Source organism: Bos indicus x Bos taurus, chromosome 17 (genome assembly GCF_003369695.1).
Source record: "Bos indicus x Bos taurus breed Angus x Brahman F1 hybrid chromosome 17, Bos_hybrid_MaternalHap_v2.0, whole genome shotgun sequence".
Classification (NCBI taxonomy): Eukaryota; Metazoa; Chordata; class Mammalia; order Artiodactyla; family Bovidae; genus Bos; species Bos indicus x Bos taurus.
Window position 1 is genome coordinate 61222843 of NC_040092.1, and position 18340 is coordinate 61241182.

The following is an 18340-nucleotide window of genomic DNA, read 5'->3' on the forward strand; positions in this document are numbered from 1 at the left end:
ACAGGCTACTGTATTACCAAGTCCCTAGTCTTGAGGGAATGTGGCATGTTTTTCAATTGAAAGCTTAGTATAAATTCTTATAACCATTTTAGAACCTCCCAGCCTTGCAGCTTATTCACCTTTCATGCACGCTCAGTTGATGGCCTTAAACACACACTTATCCTAGACATGGCTATCCTCTTCCATTTCCTTTAAAGAGATGAAATATGTTTATAGAGATAGGACTCCCATTAGTGAAACTTGTGCAATTGCACAGGGTAGGAGAGAGAGATTTAGAGATGATGCTAAGCTTCATGTGCAGCTTGATTTATTTTCCAGTCGCCACCACCATAATTTCCTCTATTTTGGTTGTGCTCCACTTCTTGCATGTTCATGCTAATCTGAGGACAGTTTAGGACTATGAAAGGGTGTGTGTGTGTGTGTTTGTGTGTGTGTGTGTATGTATGCAGGTACATGCCAGAGAACACTAAGCTCTTGAAGTGAAATTTTCTAAAAATGAACACAGAATGTATATCAAAGTATTTGTGGTGATGAGTGGACTCAATTTAATAATGTGTATCAGATATCTCATGAGTTTGATCCCTGGGTTGGGAAGATCCCCAGGAGAAGGAAATGGCAAGCTACTCCAGTATTCTTGCCTGGAAAATCCCATGGACAGAGGGGCCTGGCAGGCTCACAAAAGAGTCGGAAATGACTTAGTGACTAAACAACAACAACAATCAGGTATCTAGGGTGCTGTTTTCCTGCAGGTATAGAATTTTTGTTTTTGAAATGTTTCTAGAGTTACTTTGCACAAATAGTGAAAGAATATGCCGTGGTTTACACTGCCCTGATTGGTACTCCAAAAACAGCAAAAAAAAAAGCTGCAAAATGGCAGATTTGGATTGGAAAGCTTACAGTGGCCTTGGGACACTTTCTTCAAGACCTTGGAGGAACCCTTTTCTATACTCTTCTGTGCATTACCTGGCTACGCATGTGTTCAGTCAAGTTCAATCCTTTGTGACCCCGTGGACTGTAGCCCACCAGGCTCCTCTGTTCATGGAATTTCCCAGGCAAGAATACAGTGATTTGCCATTTCCTCCTCCAGGGGATCTTCCTGACCCAGAGATAGAACCTGTGTCTCCTGCACTGGCAGGTGGATTCTTTACCATTGTACCACATTTATACAATTAAGAACCCATATCTACCATACAAATCACTGATGACTTCATTGGTATTTTAGTAGATAGGAATTCTTGCAAGAGGAATTAACTTCATTTAGTATAAAAGTGAGCTGAGAATACATTTTATTGTCCATTATATGTTTTCCCCAAGGCAGGTTGTTAGACTACTCTAACAGTTATTAGATTGCTGTTACTCGGTTGCCTCTATCCTCCCCAAAACACGTCATACTTCATGATAAATCAAATATAGCTGGATCCGAGAGTCTCCAATCAAGATGGTGGAATAGAAGGAGATCACATTCTTCCACAAATACATCAAAAATACACCTACATGTGAAACAGTTCTGACAGAATGCCTACTGAATGCTGGCAGAAGATCTCTAACAGCAAAAATTGTAAGAAAGATTACCACATATCCAGGTAGGATGAAAAAAGGAGGGCAAAGGAACTGTTATAGGACCTGTGTCCTGAGGAGGGAACTGTGAAAGAGGAAGAGTTCTCTCACTCCGAGAAGCCTCTTCACCGGTAAGGAGATCAGCTGGACAGAAAGGCAGCCTCAGAGGCTTAGATAAGAGTGCAGCAACCAGCTTGCAGCAGGTAGAACAGAGAGAGAGAGAGACCTGCACAGATGGTCTGAGTCCCCTCGCTGCACTCCCCAGCCCAAGATGCATATTTGCTGGTGTGCACAGGAGCTGAGCGCTGAAACCCAGGCTTCAGGGGACAGACCTAGGGGAAGGACTGGGGTTGGCTGTGCAGAGACAGCTTAAAGGGGCTAGAGTGTGGGACAGACTGCAAGTAGGGGGTATATTCAGAAGGAGTCTAGAAGTGAAGCATTACTATTAACAGGCACACAGAGGGAGGGGCAGGGGTCCCCTCTCTGTGTGCCAGCAGAGCTGGTGTGGCTCTGCTCCTACAAGTTTGGGAACATGCAGGTGCCAGAAGGTTGCCCACACATGGGAGCAGGGCTGAAATCAGAGCCAATCCCCAGGGGCCACACCGCTTAGGAAGCAGAGCTGAAATCTGAATCCTCTCCACATGGTTGTGTGATCTGTGAATTTTTGCCACTGCTGCTGCTGGGGTTAGTCACTGCAGACTCTGAGGATACACACACACTGGGATGGGGCCAGGGTCTGGGATGCTTCCATAGCTCCCACGGCAGGTCCAGGCAGGAGGCATAACCCTCCCAGACTTCAGACAATATTACAAAGCTACAGTAATTGAAACAGTGTGGTATTGGCATTACTGCGGTTCTGGCACACGACCTCAGTGGATCTGTACCTACACATCTGCACTGGTGGCTTTGTGAATGCAGTGCCTCAGGGACACCAGGGCACACTGCCTGCATTCCCATGGTTGAGACACTGTCAAGAGCAGTTCCCCACACAGTGCACTTTGTAAGCCCACACAATGAACGGCAGGGGACACCACAGAACTCACTTCCTGGTGGACAGTCCCTGAGGAGGAATACTCAGTGGCTTCTCTCCAGTGGGAGTGCTCTGGTTGTGCAGAGAGGACCCAAATAAACAAAATAAGAAATGAAAGAGGATAAATAACAACTGATACCACAGAAATTCAGAAAAGTAAGAGAATACTATGAATAACGATCAATATGCCAACGAATTTGACAGTTTAGAAAAATGAACTAGCTTCTAGAAACATACAGGACACCAAAGCTGAATCAAGAAGAAACAGTAATTTGAAGTTACTGATCACTGGAAGTGAAATAGAATATGTAAAAACAGAAATAAAAACAAAACTCCCTGCAAACTAAAGTCAGTCCCAGATGGCTTTAATGTAGAATTCTACTGAACATACAAAGAATTCATACCAATCCTTATCAAACTCTTCCAAAAGACTGAAAGCAGGGGATACCCCTCAATATCATTCTATAAAGGCATTACCCTGATACCAAAACCAGACAAAGATAGTACCAAAAAAGAAAATTAAAGGCCAATATTTTTTATAAGTGTAGACGCAAAAATTCTTCACAAAGTATTAGCAAACTGAATCCAACAACACGTAAAAACAGTAAGAACAACATGCTAAAAAATCCCTTTTAAACATATCAAAAAATAAAATACTTAGGAATAAACCCTACAAAGGTGAAAGATCTATATGCTGAGAATTATATAACACTGATTAATTGAAGACAATACAAAGAGATGGAAAGATAACCCATACTCTTGGATTGGAGGAATTAATAGTGTTTAAAATGGCCATACTTCCCAAAGCACTCTACAGATTTAATGAGATCCCTATCAAATTACCCATGACATTTTTCATAGAATTAAAACATATAATCTTAGAATTTATATGGAGCCATAAAATACCCAGAATTGCCATAGCAATCTTGAGCAAAAAGAACAAAGCGGGAGCCACAACCATCCAAGATTTAAGACAATACTACAAAGCTAAAGTAATTAAAAGAGTGTGCTATTTGTACAAGAGCAGACGAATGTATTAATGGAACAAAATAGAGAGCCCAGAAGTAAACCAACACACCTATTGTCAATTAATCTTTGACAAAGAAAGTACAGTGGAGAAAAAGTCTCTTCAGCAAGTTGTGTTCAGAAAGTTGAACAGCCACTTTTATTTTTTATTTTTATTTTTAAAAAATTTTATTATTATTATTATTATTTTTTACTTTACAATACTGTATTGGTTTTGCCATACATCAACATGAATCCACCACAGGTGTACACATGTTCCCCACCCTGAACCCCTCTCCCACCTCCCTCCCCATACCATCCCTCTGGGTCATCCCAGTGCACCAGCGCCAAGCTTCCTGTATCCTGCATTGAACCTGGACTGGCAATTCATTTCTTATATGATATTATACATGTTTTAATGCCATTCTCCCAAATCATCCCCCCCTCCCTCTCCCACAGAGTCCAAAAGACTGTTTTATACATCTGTGTCTCTTTTGCTGTCTTGCATACAGGGTTGTCGTTACCATCTTTCTAAATTCCATATATATGCATTAGTATACTGTATTGGTGTTTTTCTTTCTGGCTTACTTCACTCTGTATAATAGGTTCCAGTTTCATCCACCTCATTAGAACTGATTCAAATGTATTCTTTTTAATGGCTGAGTAATACTCCATTTTGTATATGTACCACTGCTTTCTTATCCATTCATCTGCTGATGGACATCTAGATTGCTTCCATGTCCTGGCTATTATAAACAGTGCTGCAATGAACATTGGGGTACACGTGTCTCTTTCAATTCTGGTTTCCTCGGTGTGTATGCCCAGCAGTGGGATTGCTGGGTTGTATGGCAGTTCTATTTCAGTTTTTTAAGGAATCTCCACACTGTTCTCCATAGTGGCTGTACTAGTTTGCATTCCCACCAACAGTGTAAGAGGGTTCCCTTTTCTCCACATCCTCTCCAGCATTTATTGCTTGTAGACTTTTGGATTTGTAGCCATTCTGACTGGCGTGAAATGGTACCTCATTTTGGTTTTAATTTGCATTTCTCTGATAATGAGTGATGTTGAGCATCTTTTCATGTGTTTGTTAGCCATCTGTATGTTTTCTTTGGAGAAATCTCTGTTTAGTTCCTTGGCCCATTTTTTGATTGGGTCGTTTATTTTTCTGGAATTGAGCTGTAGGAGTTGCTTGTATATTTTTGAGATTAGTTGTTTTTCATTTGCTTCATTTGCTATTATTTTCTCCAAATCTGAAGGCTGTCTTTTCACCTTGCTTAGAGTTTATTTTGTTGTGCAGAAGCTTTTAATTTTAATTAGATCCCATTTGTTTATTTTTGCTTTTATTTCCAATATTCTGGGAGGTGGGTCATAGAGGACCCTGCTGTGATGTATGTCGGAGAGTGTTTTGCCTATGTTCTCCTCTAAGAGTTTTATCTGGTCTTATGTTTAGATCTTTAATCCATTTTGAGTTTATTTTTGTGTATGGTGCTAGAAAGTGTTCTAGTTTCATTCTTTTACAAGTGGTTGACCAGTTTTCCCAGCACCACTTGTTAAAGACATTGTCTTTTCTCCACTGTATATTCTTGCCTCCTTTGTCAAAGAGAAGGTGTCCATAGGTGCGTCAATTTATCTCTGGGCTTTCTATTTTGTTCCATTGATCTATATTTCTCTTTGTGCCAGTACAATATTGTCTTGATGACTGTGGCTTTGTAGTAGAGCCTGAAGTCAGGTAGGTTGATTCCTCCAGTTCCATTCTTCTTCCTCAAGATTGCTTTGGCTATTCGAGGTTTTTTGTATTTCCATACAAATTGTGAAATTATTTGTTCTAGCTCTGTGAAGAATACCATTGGTAGCTTGATAGGAATTGCATTGAATCTATAGATTTCTTTGGGTAGTATACTCATTTTCACAATATTGATTATTCCAATCCTAGAACATGGTATATTTCTCCATCTATTAGTGTCCTCTTTGATTTCTTTCACCAGTGTTTTATAGTTTTCTATATATAGGTCTTTAGTTTCTTTAGGTAGATATATTCCTAAGTATTTTATTCTTTCCGTTGCAATGGTGAATGGAATTATTTCCTTAATTTCTCTTTCTGTTTTCTCATTATTAGTGTATAGGAATGCAAGGGATGTCTGTGTGTTGATTTTATATCCTGCAACTTTACTATAATCATTGATTAGTTCTAGTAATTTTCTGGTGGAGTCTTTAGGGTTTTCTGTATAGAGGATCATGTCATCTGCAAACAGTGAGAGTTTTACTTCTTCTTTTCCAATTTGGATTCCTTTTATTTCTTTTTCTGCTCTGATCGCTGTGGCCAAAACTTCCAAAACTATGTTGAATAGTAGTGGTGAGAGTGGGCACCCTTGTCTTGTTCCTGACTTTAGAGGAAATGCTTTGAATTTTTCACCATTGAGGATCATGTTTGCTGTGGGTTTGTCATATATAGCTTTTATTATGTTGAGGTATGTTCCTTCTATTCATGCTTTCTGGAGAGTTCTTATCATAAATGGATGTTGAATTTTGTCAAAGGCTTTCTCTGCATCTATTGAGATAATCATATGGTTTTTATTTTTCAATTTGTTAATGTGGTGTATTACATTGATTGATTTGCGGATATTGAAGAATCCTTGCATCCCTGGGATAAAGCCCACTTGGTCATGATGTATGATCTTTTTAATGTGTTGTTGAATTCTGATTGCTAGAATTTTGTTAAGGATTTTTGCATCTATGTTCATCAGTGATATTGGCCTGTAGTTTTCTTTTTTTGTGGGATCTTTGTCAGGTTTTGGTATTAGGGTGATGGTGGCCTCATAGAATGAGTTTGGAAGTTTACCTTCCTCTGCAATTTTCTGGAAGAGTTTGAGCAGGATAGGTGTTAGCTCTTCTCTAAATTTTTGGTAGAATTCAGCTGTGAAGCCGTCTGGACCTGGGCTTTTGTTTGCTGGAAGATTTTTGATTACAGTTTCAATTTCTGTGCTTGTGATGGGTCTGTTAAGATTTTCTATTTCTTCTTGGTCCAGTTTTGGAAAGTTGTACTTTTCTAGAATTTGTCCATTTCTTCCACGTTGTCCATTTTATTGGCATATAATTGTTGATAGTCTCTTATGATCCTTTGTATTTCTGTGTTGTCTGTTGTGATCTCTCCATTTTCATTTCTAATTTTATTGATTTGATTTTTCTCCCTTTGTTTCTTGATGAGTCTGGCTAATGGTTTGTCAATTTTATTTATCCTTTCAAAGAACCAGCTTTTGGCTTTGTTGATTTTTGCTATGGTCTCTTTTGTTTCTTTTGCATTTATTTCTGCCCTAATTTTTAAGATTTCTTTCCTTCTACTAACCCTGGGGTTCTTCATTTCTTCCTTTTCTAGTTGCTTTAGGTGTAGGGTTAGGTTATTTATTTGACTTTTTTCTTGTTTCTTGACGTATGCCTGTATTGCTATGAACTTTCCCCTTAGGACTGCTTTTAAAGTGTCCCACAGGTTTTTGGTTGTTGTGTTTTCATTTTCATTAGTTTCTATGCAAATTTTGATTTCTTTTTGATTTCTTCCATGATTTGTTGGTTATTTAGCAGCGTGTTGTTCAGCCTCCATATGTTGGGATTTTTAATATTTTTTATCCTGTAATTGAGATCTAATCTTACTGCATTGTGGTCAGAAAAGATGCTTGGAATGATTTCAATTTTTTGAATTTACCAAGGCTGGATTTATGGCCCAGGATGTGATCTCTCCTGGAGAAGGTTCCATGTGCACTTGAGAAAAAGGTGAAATTCATTGTTTTTGGATGAAATGTCCTATAGATATCAATTAGGTCTAACTGGTCTATTGTGTCATTTAAAGTTTGTTTTCTTTGTTAATATTCTGTTTAGTTGATCTATCCATAGGTGTGAGTGGGGTATTAAAGTCTCCCACTATTATTGTGTTATTGTTAATTTCCCCGTTCATACTAGTTAGCATTTGTCTTATTGTGGTGCTCCTATGTTGGGTGCATATATATTTATAATTGTTATATCTTCTTCTTAGATTGATCCTTTGATCATTATGTAGTGTCCTTCTTTGTCTCTTTTTACAGCCTTTGGTTTAAAGTCTATTTTATCTGATATGAGTAATGCTACTCCTGCTTTCTTTTGATCTCTATTTGCATGGAATATCTTTTCCAGCCCTTCACTTTCAGTCTGTATGTGTCCCCTGTTTTGAGGTGGGTCTCCGTAGACAACATATATAGGGGTCTTGTTTTTGTATCCATTCAGCCAGTCTTTGTCTTTTGGTTGGGGCATTCAACCCATTTACATTTAAGGTAATTATTGATAAGTATGATCCTGTTGCCATTTACTTTATTGTTTTGGGTTCGAGTTTGTACACCGTTTTTATGTCTCCTGTCTAGAGAATATCCTTTAGCATTTGTTGGAGAGCTGGTTTGGTGGTGTTGAATTCTCTGAGCTTTTGCTTGTCTGTAAAGCTTTTGATTTCTCCTTCGTATTTGAATGAGATCCTTGCTGGGTACAGTAATCTGGGCTGTAGATTATTTTCTTTCATCACTTTAAGTATGTCTTGTCATTCCCTCCTGTCCTGAAGAGTTTCTGTTGAAAGATCAGCTGTTATCCTTATGGTAATCCCCTTGTGTGTTATTTGTTGCTTTTCCCTTGCTGCTTTTAATATTTGTTCTTTGTGTTTGATCTTTGTTAATTTGATTACTATGTGTCTTGGGGTGTTTCGCCTTGAGTTTATTCTGTTTGGGACTCTCTGGGTTTCTTGGACTTGGGTGATTATTTCCTTCTCCATTTTAGGGAAGTTTTCAACTATTTTCTCCTCAAGTATTTTCTCATGGTCTTTCTTTTTGTCTTTTTCTTCCGGGACTCCTATGATTTGAATGTTGTGGAATTTAATATTGTCCTGGAGGTCTCTGAGATTGTCCTCATCTCTTTTAATTTGTTTTCCTTTTTTCCTCTTTGACAGCCACTTTTAAATCAATGATATTAGAACAATCCCTTGCACTGTTCACAAAAATAAACTCAAAATGGCTTAAAGATTTAAATATAAGACATGACACCATAAAACTCCTAGAAGACAACATGAGCAAAACAGTCTCTGACATAAATTATAGCAATGTTTTTGTAGATCAGTCTCGCAAGTCAATGTAAATATAAGTGAAGTCATTTAGTCATGTCCAGCTCTTTTGTGACCCCATGGACTGTAGCCCACCAGGCTCCTCTGTCCATGGAATTTTCTGGGCAAGAATACTGGAGTGGGTTTCCATTTCCTTCTCCAGGGGATCTTCCTGACCCAGGGATGGAACACAGGTCTCTCGCACTGCAGGCAAACGCTTTACAGTCTGAGCCACCAGGGAAGCTCAATGTAAATAAAAGCAAGGCTATTAAACAAATGGGACTGAATTAAACTTACTTTTTTGCACAGCAAAAGAAACCATAAACAAAATGATAAGATAACCTACAGACTGTGAGAAAATCTTTGTAAACCATGCAAATAACAGGGCTTAATTTCCAAAATATACAAATACTTCATACAACTCAATATGTAAAAAATGAACAACTCAATCAAAAACGGGCAGAAGACCTAAATAGACATTTCTCCAAAGAAGACATACAGATGGCCAATAGAGACATGGAAAAATGATTAACTTTGCTAATTATTAGAGAGATGCAAAACAACACTACAATCACCTCACACTGATTAGAATGGCCAACATTAAAAAGTCTACAAACAATAAATGGTGGAGAGAGTATGGAGAAAAGGGAACTCTCCTACAGTGTTGGTAGGAATATAAATTAGTGCAGCCACTATGGAAAATAGTATGGACATTGCTTAAAAAACTAAAAACAGAACTACGATATGAGCCAGCAATCCCATTCCTGAGCTTCTATCCAGAAGAGACAAAAATTCTCATTCTAAAAGATTCATCCACCACAAAGTTTATAGCAGCACTATTTATAACAGCCATGGAAGCAACCTGAGGGTCCATCAAGAGATGAATGGATAAAGATGTGGTATATATATGCAACAGAATATTACTCAGTCATAAAAAAGAATGAAATAACGCCATTCGGAGCAGCATGGATGGACCTCGAGATTATCATATGAGGTGAAGTTGTCAGAGAAAGACAAATATCACATGATATCACTTATATGTGGAATTTAAAATATGATGCAAACGGATTTATAAAACAGAAACAGATTCACAGACAGAAAACAAACTTATGGTTACCAAAGGGGAAGAGGGTGAAAGGATAAAATGGGAGTTTCAGATTAGCAGATACAAACTACCATATATAAAATAAACAACAAAGTCCTACTATATATCACAGGGAACTATATTCAATATCCTGTAACAAACCATAATGGAAAAGAATATAAAATATTCTTTTATGAACAAAGTGATATATATGTATCACTTTGCTATATATTAGATACTACCACAATGTTGTAAATCAATATATATATATATAGAGTTGAAGTAGAGTTGATTTATATATATATATATATATATATATATATATACACATATATATATGGACATATATGTGGACCCTTTTTATCAAATAATGCTTAAGCAGCCAAATTAAAACATTTGACTGTTGTTGTTGTAAAACTAATTGTTCAGCTCTCCCCTCAGGTTTTACGGTATTGCTGCTATTTACTTGCTAAGTTGTGTCTAATTCTTTGGGACCCCATAAACTGCAGCAAGCTAGGCTTCCCTGTCCTTCACCATCTCATTGATTTTGCTTAAACTCATGTCCACTGAGTCCATGATGCCATGCAACCATCTCATACTCTGTCACCCACTTCTCCTCCTGCCCTCGATCTTTCCCAGCACCTGGATCTTTTCCAGTGAGTCAGCTCTTCCCATCAGGTGGCCCAAGTATTAGAGTTCAGCATCAGTCCTTCCAACGAATATTCAGGGTTGATTTTCTTTAAGATTGACTGGTTTGATCTCTGCAGTCCATGGGACGCTCAAGAGTCTTTTCTTCAGCACCACAGTTTGAAATAATCAGTTCTTCAGTGCTCAGCTTTATTTTGGTCCAACTCTTACATCTATATGTGACTACTGGAAAAACTACAGCTTTGACTATACCGACCTTTGTCAGCAAAGTGATGTCTCTGCTTTTTAATACACTGTCTAGCTTTGTCATAGCTTTACTTCCAACAAATAAGTGTCTTTTAATTTTGTGGCTGTAGTCACTGTCTGCCTTGGTTTTGGAGCCAAAGAAAATGAAGTCTGTCACCGTTTTCATTTTGTCCCTATCTATTTGCCATAAAGTGATGGGGTCAAGATGCCATGATCTTAGTTTTTGAATGTTAAATTTTAAGCCAGCTTTTTCTCTCTCCTCTTTCACCTTCATCAAAAGGTATACAATATAGATGAGAAATTCACATCATGGAGTGGAAAATAAAATATTCCAGATGAGACCCCAGTTTAACAGGTGAGAAGTATTTTAAGATGACCACAGGTTTTCAGAAGTTTCAAAAATAACTATAAAGACTATCAGTAACCAAAGGTGAAGACCAACGCTTGTTTTGTGACACAGTTAGTGCTCAATATAACAGGTTATAGAAGAAAAGATTTTTCCCTGAAGTTTTATCTCTTTGGTTATATTAAAACACAATGTCATTTTGTAGAAATTATTTTTTAAGCATGTTAAGGGATGCATTTATTTAACTGTCTAGGCTTAGGCTAGGTCTGCTGCTACAAGGCAAGACAAATCATCCAGTTGTTTCCTACTGATTCTAAACAGGGTTCACAGCAGACTCAAGCAATTAAATAATCAAAATGAGCTGAACAAAATGGTACAGAGTTGGTGTGCTCCAGACAGACATTAAATTGAATCCTTACATATCTCTTTTTTGTGTGTTCAAACATCTGCTTCTTTCCAGTGATTGTTTGGAAAAGAAAAGTTTAAGGGATAGCGAGGTTGATCATCCACAGGACGGTTATCAACCTTCATTTGAAGGGACCACAATGCTCACAGGTTGCTTGCTTTACCCCTGGCTGGCCCTGCCTTCCTAGAGTATATGTCCATACCCTTCTTATAAACATGTCTGTCCCAATCGTTCATCCAGCGAAGACTGCAGTGCACTTAGTTTATTTTGTTCGGCACCTTACACTTCATTGGTGTTGGTGTTTTGATATTTAATTAATTATTTAGTTAATATTTAATGATTATTATATTGGCAATGATAATTACACAATGAAGATCCGTTTTCAATGCATTAGACATTCTAAGTGCCTTTGGAATAATAATTTTACCTTTTAAAACACCACCAGTTGTATGTATTTACAACTGAAATACAGATAGGAACAAATCAGAATTTGACACAATCTATATTTACTTCTGGGCTTCCCTGGTGGCTCAGCAGTAAAGAATCTGCCTGCCGATGTAGGAAACGCAGGTTCGATCCTTGGGTCGGGAAGATCCCCTTGAGAAGGAAAGGGCAACCCAGTCAAGTATTCTTGTCTGGGAAATCCCATGGGCAGAGTAGGCTGGAAGGCTACAGTCCATGGGGTTGCAAGTGGGTCAGACAGAAGTGGACTAAACAACAATAACAACAATATTTACTAGTACTATTACTACTACATAGTAATACTCTGTATTACTACTACATAGTTAATACTACTACTACAAAACTATTTAAAAGCTATATCTTGGATATAAGGTAACATACCAAAAACCAAGGCCATAACTTTGATAACTTTTCTTATTCTTACTCTATCTTGGCTAAATATAATGCAGTGATTAAATGGAGTACACAACGATCACAATATGATGAGTGAATGCCATATCATATATTTTCCATGGAAAAAATTGTATCACAAGTTGTTTATGTATATTTTTGTTCAATTTTTCTGTTTTAAATGAAACACTGGGAATATTGTTTTTGCACCTGATCGTTTATCCAGATGTGCTCAAAGGAGAGATGGATGTCTTAATGGTAGAAGCATAAAATGGAAGCTTTCCTCAAAGAAGAGATCTGGAAAGGTTACGGTGAACCACAGTCACTGAAGCGTACTGCCTATGTGCTCTCTGCTTTTTTAACCTGTGAGAGGTGACCTGATTTTCTCCTCTCATTCAAGGTCATCACCAAACTTCCAGAAATTTAAAACATAAAATAATATGGAGGAGGAACAGACAAAGAAGAGTTTAGGTGCAAGTTTAAAAATACCACCTTGGCTTAAAATAACTTATGATGAAAGGGTCACTTAAGAAGGGCACTGCTTAAAATTTAAGCAGGCAGTAATGGAAAGTGACAGACCTCAAACAATCTAAGTCTTTCACAGTTGAGTGAATTCACAGTGACAGCAAGACAAGGATGTGCAAACTCACCTCTGCAGGACCTTGGCCGTGGCTTTATAGGCTCTCCCCAGGCTGAGATCATCATCCAGGTCTGCAGAGATTTTGCCGTAAGTGTTGAGGACCTATGGGGAAAGAGCAATACATATTAAACATATAACATGACCAGATTCACTGATGTTTCGTTTCAAAACAGAAAAGATCCAAATTAATAGTTGTTTTTCAGGTCACCATAAAATTTTTTATTAAAAATTCATGTTGGTTTGGTTTATTTTTATCTATTGTATTGCTCGTTTCACAGTGATCTCTTTGAGCCTTGACAGTGAAGTCTTACTTTTGTAAAAATAATTCTTTTCCTGCACAATCCAAAATCTTCCAATTGATATAACTTAGGTGTGAATAAAAACTGAATGGGTTACAACATTATTTGAAAATATAGGACTATTATCTTAGGTAATATAAGGCAGATTACAATAGTCTACTAGGGTAGGTTAAATATCACTTCTCTTCCTATAAATAGCTGTTTGAAAAGCATGAATTTAGGTGCCAGGCAATTTCTAAATCTATCGTTTTATTAGAGGCATATCTCACAGTTTGTACACGTGTTCAGAATACACTAAAACTATTTCTTACAAATGTACTTCATTACCAACAATCTCTTCAATAATCAAAAGATTATGGCTGCCACAGCCAAACATATGATCTTAATTTAACACTGACATCTCATGGTATGATTTTCCTTTTTATTCTATTTCCTTTTCAAGGGCTAGAAGGAGGAAAATAAAATTCCTTCTTCCTCCTTCATTGTTACTTGACCCAACCTATTACACACATGAAGACACAGGAAATCTCTAAAGACCTCTATGGAAATCCTTTTTGCACATTTTCTAAGAAAGAATTAGTGAAAGTCATTTGACAGCGTTGAGAGAGAGTCAGCATGAGGGAAGATGGACATTCAGGATGTGTCTTCAACCTGAATTAGGCATCTTAGAAAGTTTGCATGTTAGAGACAGTGTTGCTATCCATCTTTATTTTCTTAAAGTTAATATTTAGGAGATAATTTTAGTGAGGCCATGGTGATACCTCCTAATTTGTGTGTGTCTGTGTGTGGTTTACTAGTGACTGTTTGACATAATACTGATATTAAAACTTACTGATACATCTTGACCCGGTGTTGTAATTCCTGTTAAACCTGTGAAGTTCAACAATTCGATTTTTATTTTTAAGCCTCTTAGTAAGTCTTGTATGAACCTGAGAATTTTCTGTTCACTCTGTCCTGCACAAATGACTGTCTGATATGACATGACATACAGCTTTCTGAGTCAAAGGACAGAATCTTTGAATTTTGTGAATTTATAAGAGACTTTATTAAATCCAAACATCAAAATATTTAGGAAGAGACTGTCTAGTGTCTCTTTTGGCCTATACATGTTTTATATGACATTCTAGAAATTTAAAGATCAAATATTACTATATTTTTATGTAAAAAACAATTTATTCAGTAAATATTGTTATTGGATGCCAGTGCTGTGATAGACCCTGCATGCTTGCATGCCAAGTTGCTTCAGTCATGTCTGACTCTTTGCGACCCCATGGACTATTATATATAGCCTGCCAGGCTCCTCTGTCCACGGAATTCTCCAGGCAAGAATACCGGAGTATGGTTGCCATGCCCTCCTCCAAGGGAATCTTCCTGACCCAGAGATCGATCCTGGATCTCCTGCAGCTCTTGTGCTACAGGTGGATTCTTTACCGCTGAGCCACTGGGAAAGCCCAATATTAGACCCTGGAAAATCTTACAGAGAAGAAAGCATGCCTACAGACCTTCAAGGCATTTACAGTCTAGTGGTACAGAGGTTTGCACTGACGCAGCTGTCTGAATTAGTAATGACTGAAGACAAGTTTCTCCAGAGCTTCAACTGCTTATCCTGCACCATGCTCCCATGCCCCTGCTCACTGTGAACCCGGAAGCAGTAATGTAACATCTGGAAGTGCCCAGCATTATCCTAGGACTGTGCCTCCTTTGACCATGGTTAGGAGGATAGGTGCCCAAGACAGATAGGTAAACACTTCAGTATTGATGGCTCTTCTCCCACACAAGTATGCAGCACTCCCAGGGAGCAGCCGGGGCAAATACCAGCTCAGTCTGGGCTTCTAGTTTTGACCTTGGACTTGGTTTTACAGAAGCTTCCTCATGGAACATGATGGGGTTGGCTGGAATGAACACTCACCTTAGAGGAAGAAGACTGGGATGCAAGATGCACTTCTACTACACCCAACACATCTGGCCTAAGAAATCTCCCTGAGAAGCTTTCCTCAGAAGCAGAAATGAAAACCTCCCTGAGAGGTGTGAGATAATACAGAGAGCTATTTGAACTTGGGATGAGAATTTTCTGGGACTCTGCTAACCAGCCATCAGGGAAGAGCTCCTGGAGAACCCCTCCTCAGAGTAAAGACAACACATTCCATTTGTGACTTGAGAGAGTTCATCACTCAGGTTAAACACTTTACCTAAAAATAGGAAGTATACAGGCAGTGTGAAAAATATAGTTCATTACTGGCCCAAAGGGGAATACATTATATATATATATATACACACACACACATATATAATATACATATATATGGTATGTGGAAAAATAACATAACATTATAAATTGTGTAGAAAATAACTGTTGGTGGGAATGCAAATTGCTGCAGCCACTAAGGAAAATAGTAGGGAGGTTCCCTAAAAAACTAAAAGTAGAGCTACCATATGATCCAGCAATCCCACTCCTGGGCATATATCCAGAAAAGACAAAATCTCTAATTTAAAAAGATATGTGCCATACAATATTGTAAAGTAATTAACCTCCAATTAAAATAAATAAATTTGTATTTAAAAAAAAAAAAGATAAAGGCCCTTATTTAAAGGCCTTTCCCATTTGAGGATTAAAGGAATATGCTTATCTCCTTCAAAAAAAAAAAAAAAGATACACGCACACCAATGTGCACTGAAGCACTGTTTACAAGACGTGGAAGCCACCTAAACGTCCATCGACAGATGAGTGGATAAACAAGATGTTGTATATGTACACAGTGGAATACTACTGAGCCACGAAGAATGAAATAACGCCATTTGCAGCAAATGGATGGCCCTAGAGATTAGCATACTGAGTGAAGTAAGTCAGACAAAGATAAATAGTATAGGATATCATCTATATGTGGAATCCAAAAAATAATACAAAAGTATCTATGTACAAAATAGAAACAGACTCACAGACATAGAAAACAAACTGTTAATTATCAAAGAGGAAAGGGAGAGATAAATTAGGAGTACAGGATTAACAGATATACACTACTGTGCATAAAATAGATAAGCAACAAAGGTTTACTTTGGGGACACTGTTCAATATCTTGTAATAATTTATAATGGAAAATAATCTGAAAAAAAAAACTGATTCACTTTGCTGTATATCTGAAACTAACAACATATTGTAAATCAATTATTCTTCAATTCAAAAAATGAATATTAAATACCTCAAAAAAACTCAAATTGTGTAGAAAATAAAGATGTGTTATATTGACCTTACAGTAAGTTATGTTACCTGCTTTTTAATTAAGGTACAATTTGCAAATTAATGAATATCGATCAACTTAAATCACTAGACAAATAGTGGAATCTTCTTTACAAAGAATACTTTAAGTGAGAAAATACAGTGTGGAAATCTGAAAGATCCACTGTATTTGATTGAATATCCCTGTGGCATGCAATTTGTTGGAAACAAATCTAGTGTCTGGAAGGTTAAATTCTGTCATCACAAATCAAAGATAAGAGATAAGAGAAGAGAAAAAAGAATATCAGGTGCAAAGTATTTTGATGCATTCAAAACTCATTGTGATGGTGGTCATTTAGTCGCTAAGTCTAGGGGAAGGGAAATTCATAGTTTTTGTCTTTTCTACTTTCTAGGCAGCTCCATGTGTTTGGTGAAAATGCCACATCAAAGATGGTGCAGTTGGCTGCCTGGTTTCCCATCATTCCAAAGTTTCAAGGTTTAATGCTTAGGGAAAGGAGGGGAAATACTTTTCTGTCTCCTTCTGGCATGGCACAGAGCATGCACAACTCAAACTAATAAAGATCCGTGGCATGAAGTTTAAAATGGGTTTCTGCACTCTGGCTGGTGACCCAAACTGCCATTGTTTCTGTAGGAAAATAACCCATGGAAAATGACATCTAAAATAAGTTACAGCATCTAGCCCATTTGAGATGGTAATTTTGTAGCTTTTCAAAATTTTCAGTAATCTCCGCTTCTTTTATTTCAGATTTTTGGTAATTTTTCTATACACATTTCTTTGTCCACTTACTACCTTCCTCCCACTACTCTCTTCCTTAGTTAATGCAATACTTGAAACCAGTTGGGACTTTTATTCTGAGGGCATTGACCAGGCTTTGGAAGGGCCTTATGGGAAATTAATCAAATCTCCCTCTGGGTGCTCAAATTTTCTTTAAATACCTTAGACTCGAGTCAGACAGGCTTACTACTGAGCTAAGTGACATGTGTCAAGTGACTTAGTATCTGTGAGTTTTATTTCCTTGGGTATAACATTGAAATGAATAAAGTCTACCTTGAAAAGATGTTATAAGGTTCTACTCCTAAGGATTTGAATGAAGCACCTGCTTAGTTTTCCCAAGTCTTATCTAACTGAGTGGTTCTCAAACGGGGGTTGTTTGCCTCATAGGGGATATTTGGCAATGTCTGGACATGTTTTAGGCTGTCATAATTGGGAGAAGCCAGGGATGCAGCCCAACAGCCTATATACCCGCTTCTCCCATGACAAAGAAGTGACCAGTTCCAAATGTAAATAGCACTGCCATTGAGAAATTCTCATCTAGTCTTTGCTAGAACAATTTTCCTGATGGGAGACTATACTCCTGTGAGACTAGGCACTGAATCATTGGAGAGTTACATGAAAAAAGTTTTTTAGTTAAGTTGAATCAAAATCTATACTCTGCCTGCTAGCCAAGGTTGTGTTTTGTGGGACAAGATAAGTCCATTCCTCTTTCATGTGATGGTTCTTCCCATACCTGAAAGAGCTATGTTTTCCTCCTTAAAGCCTCCAAACTCACAGAGGCATCCAGGACACTCCCAAAAAAGTGAGGATGAAACCCCAACAGTTTTGCTCAACATTTTAACATTTTATTTCAAATTTTGTCTACAAGTCTAAGAGTTCTGGAAGAGTTTAAATAAACCCAACTGCACCAAAATACATTTATAAAACCACAACAGGGATCCATCAGACTTGTCTGTAAATAAGAAGTTATGAGCCCATTGCCTGGGGTGCATTTTTTAAAATCTTTTTCTTCCTTGCCCACCATAAAAAGGCAGCAGAGCGAACGTTTTGTTATACAGCCCTACACAAAACCCGAATTGTGCCACTTTATAACCAAGGTGCAGCACTGAG

General features: G+C 37.7%; 1 protein-coding gene across 3 annotated transcripts in view; it reads right to left on the reverse strand.

Annotated features, from left to right (window-relative positions):
* TTC29 (tetratricopeptide repeat domain 29) overlaps nt 1–18340 on the reverse strand; it is a 273501-nt gene that overhangs the window by 135240 nt on the left and 119921 nt on the right. For all 3 annotated transcript variants that reach the window (XM_027513394.1, XM_027513395.1, XM_027513393.1), the window contains one exon: nt 12932–13023. In XM_027513394.1, the coding sequence (XP_027369195.1) occupies nt 12932–13023 (92 nt within the window). The remainder of the gene's footprint in view (nt 1–12931; nt 13024–18340) is intronic.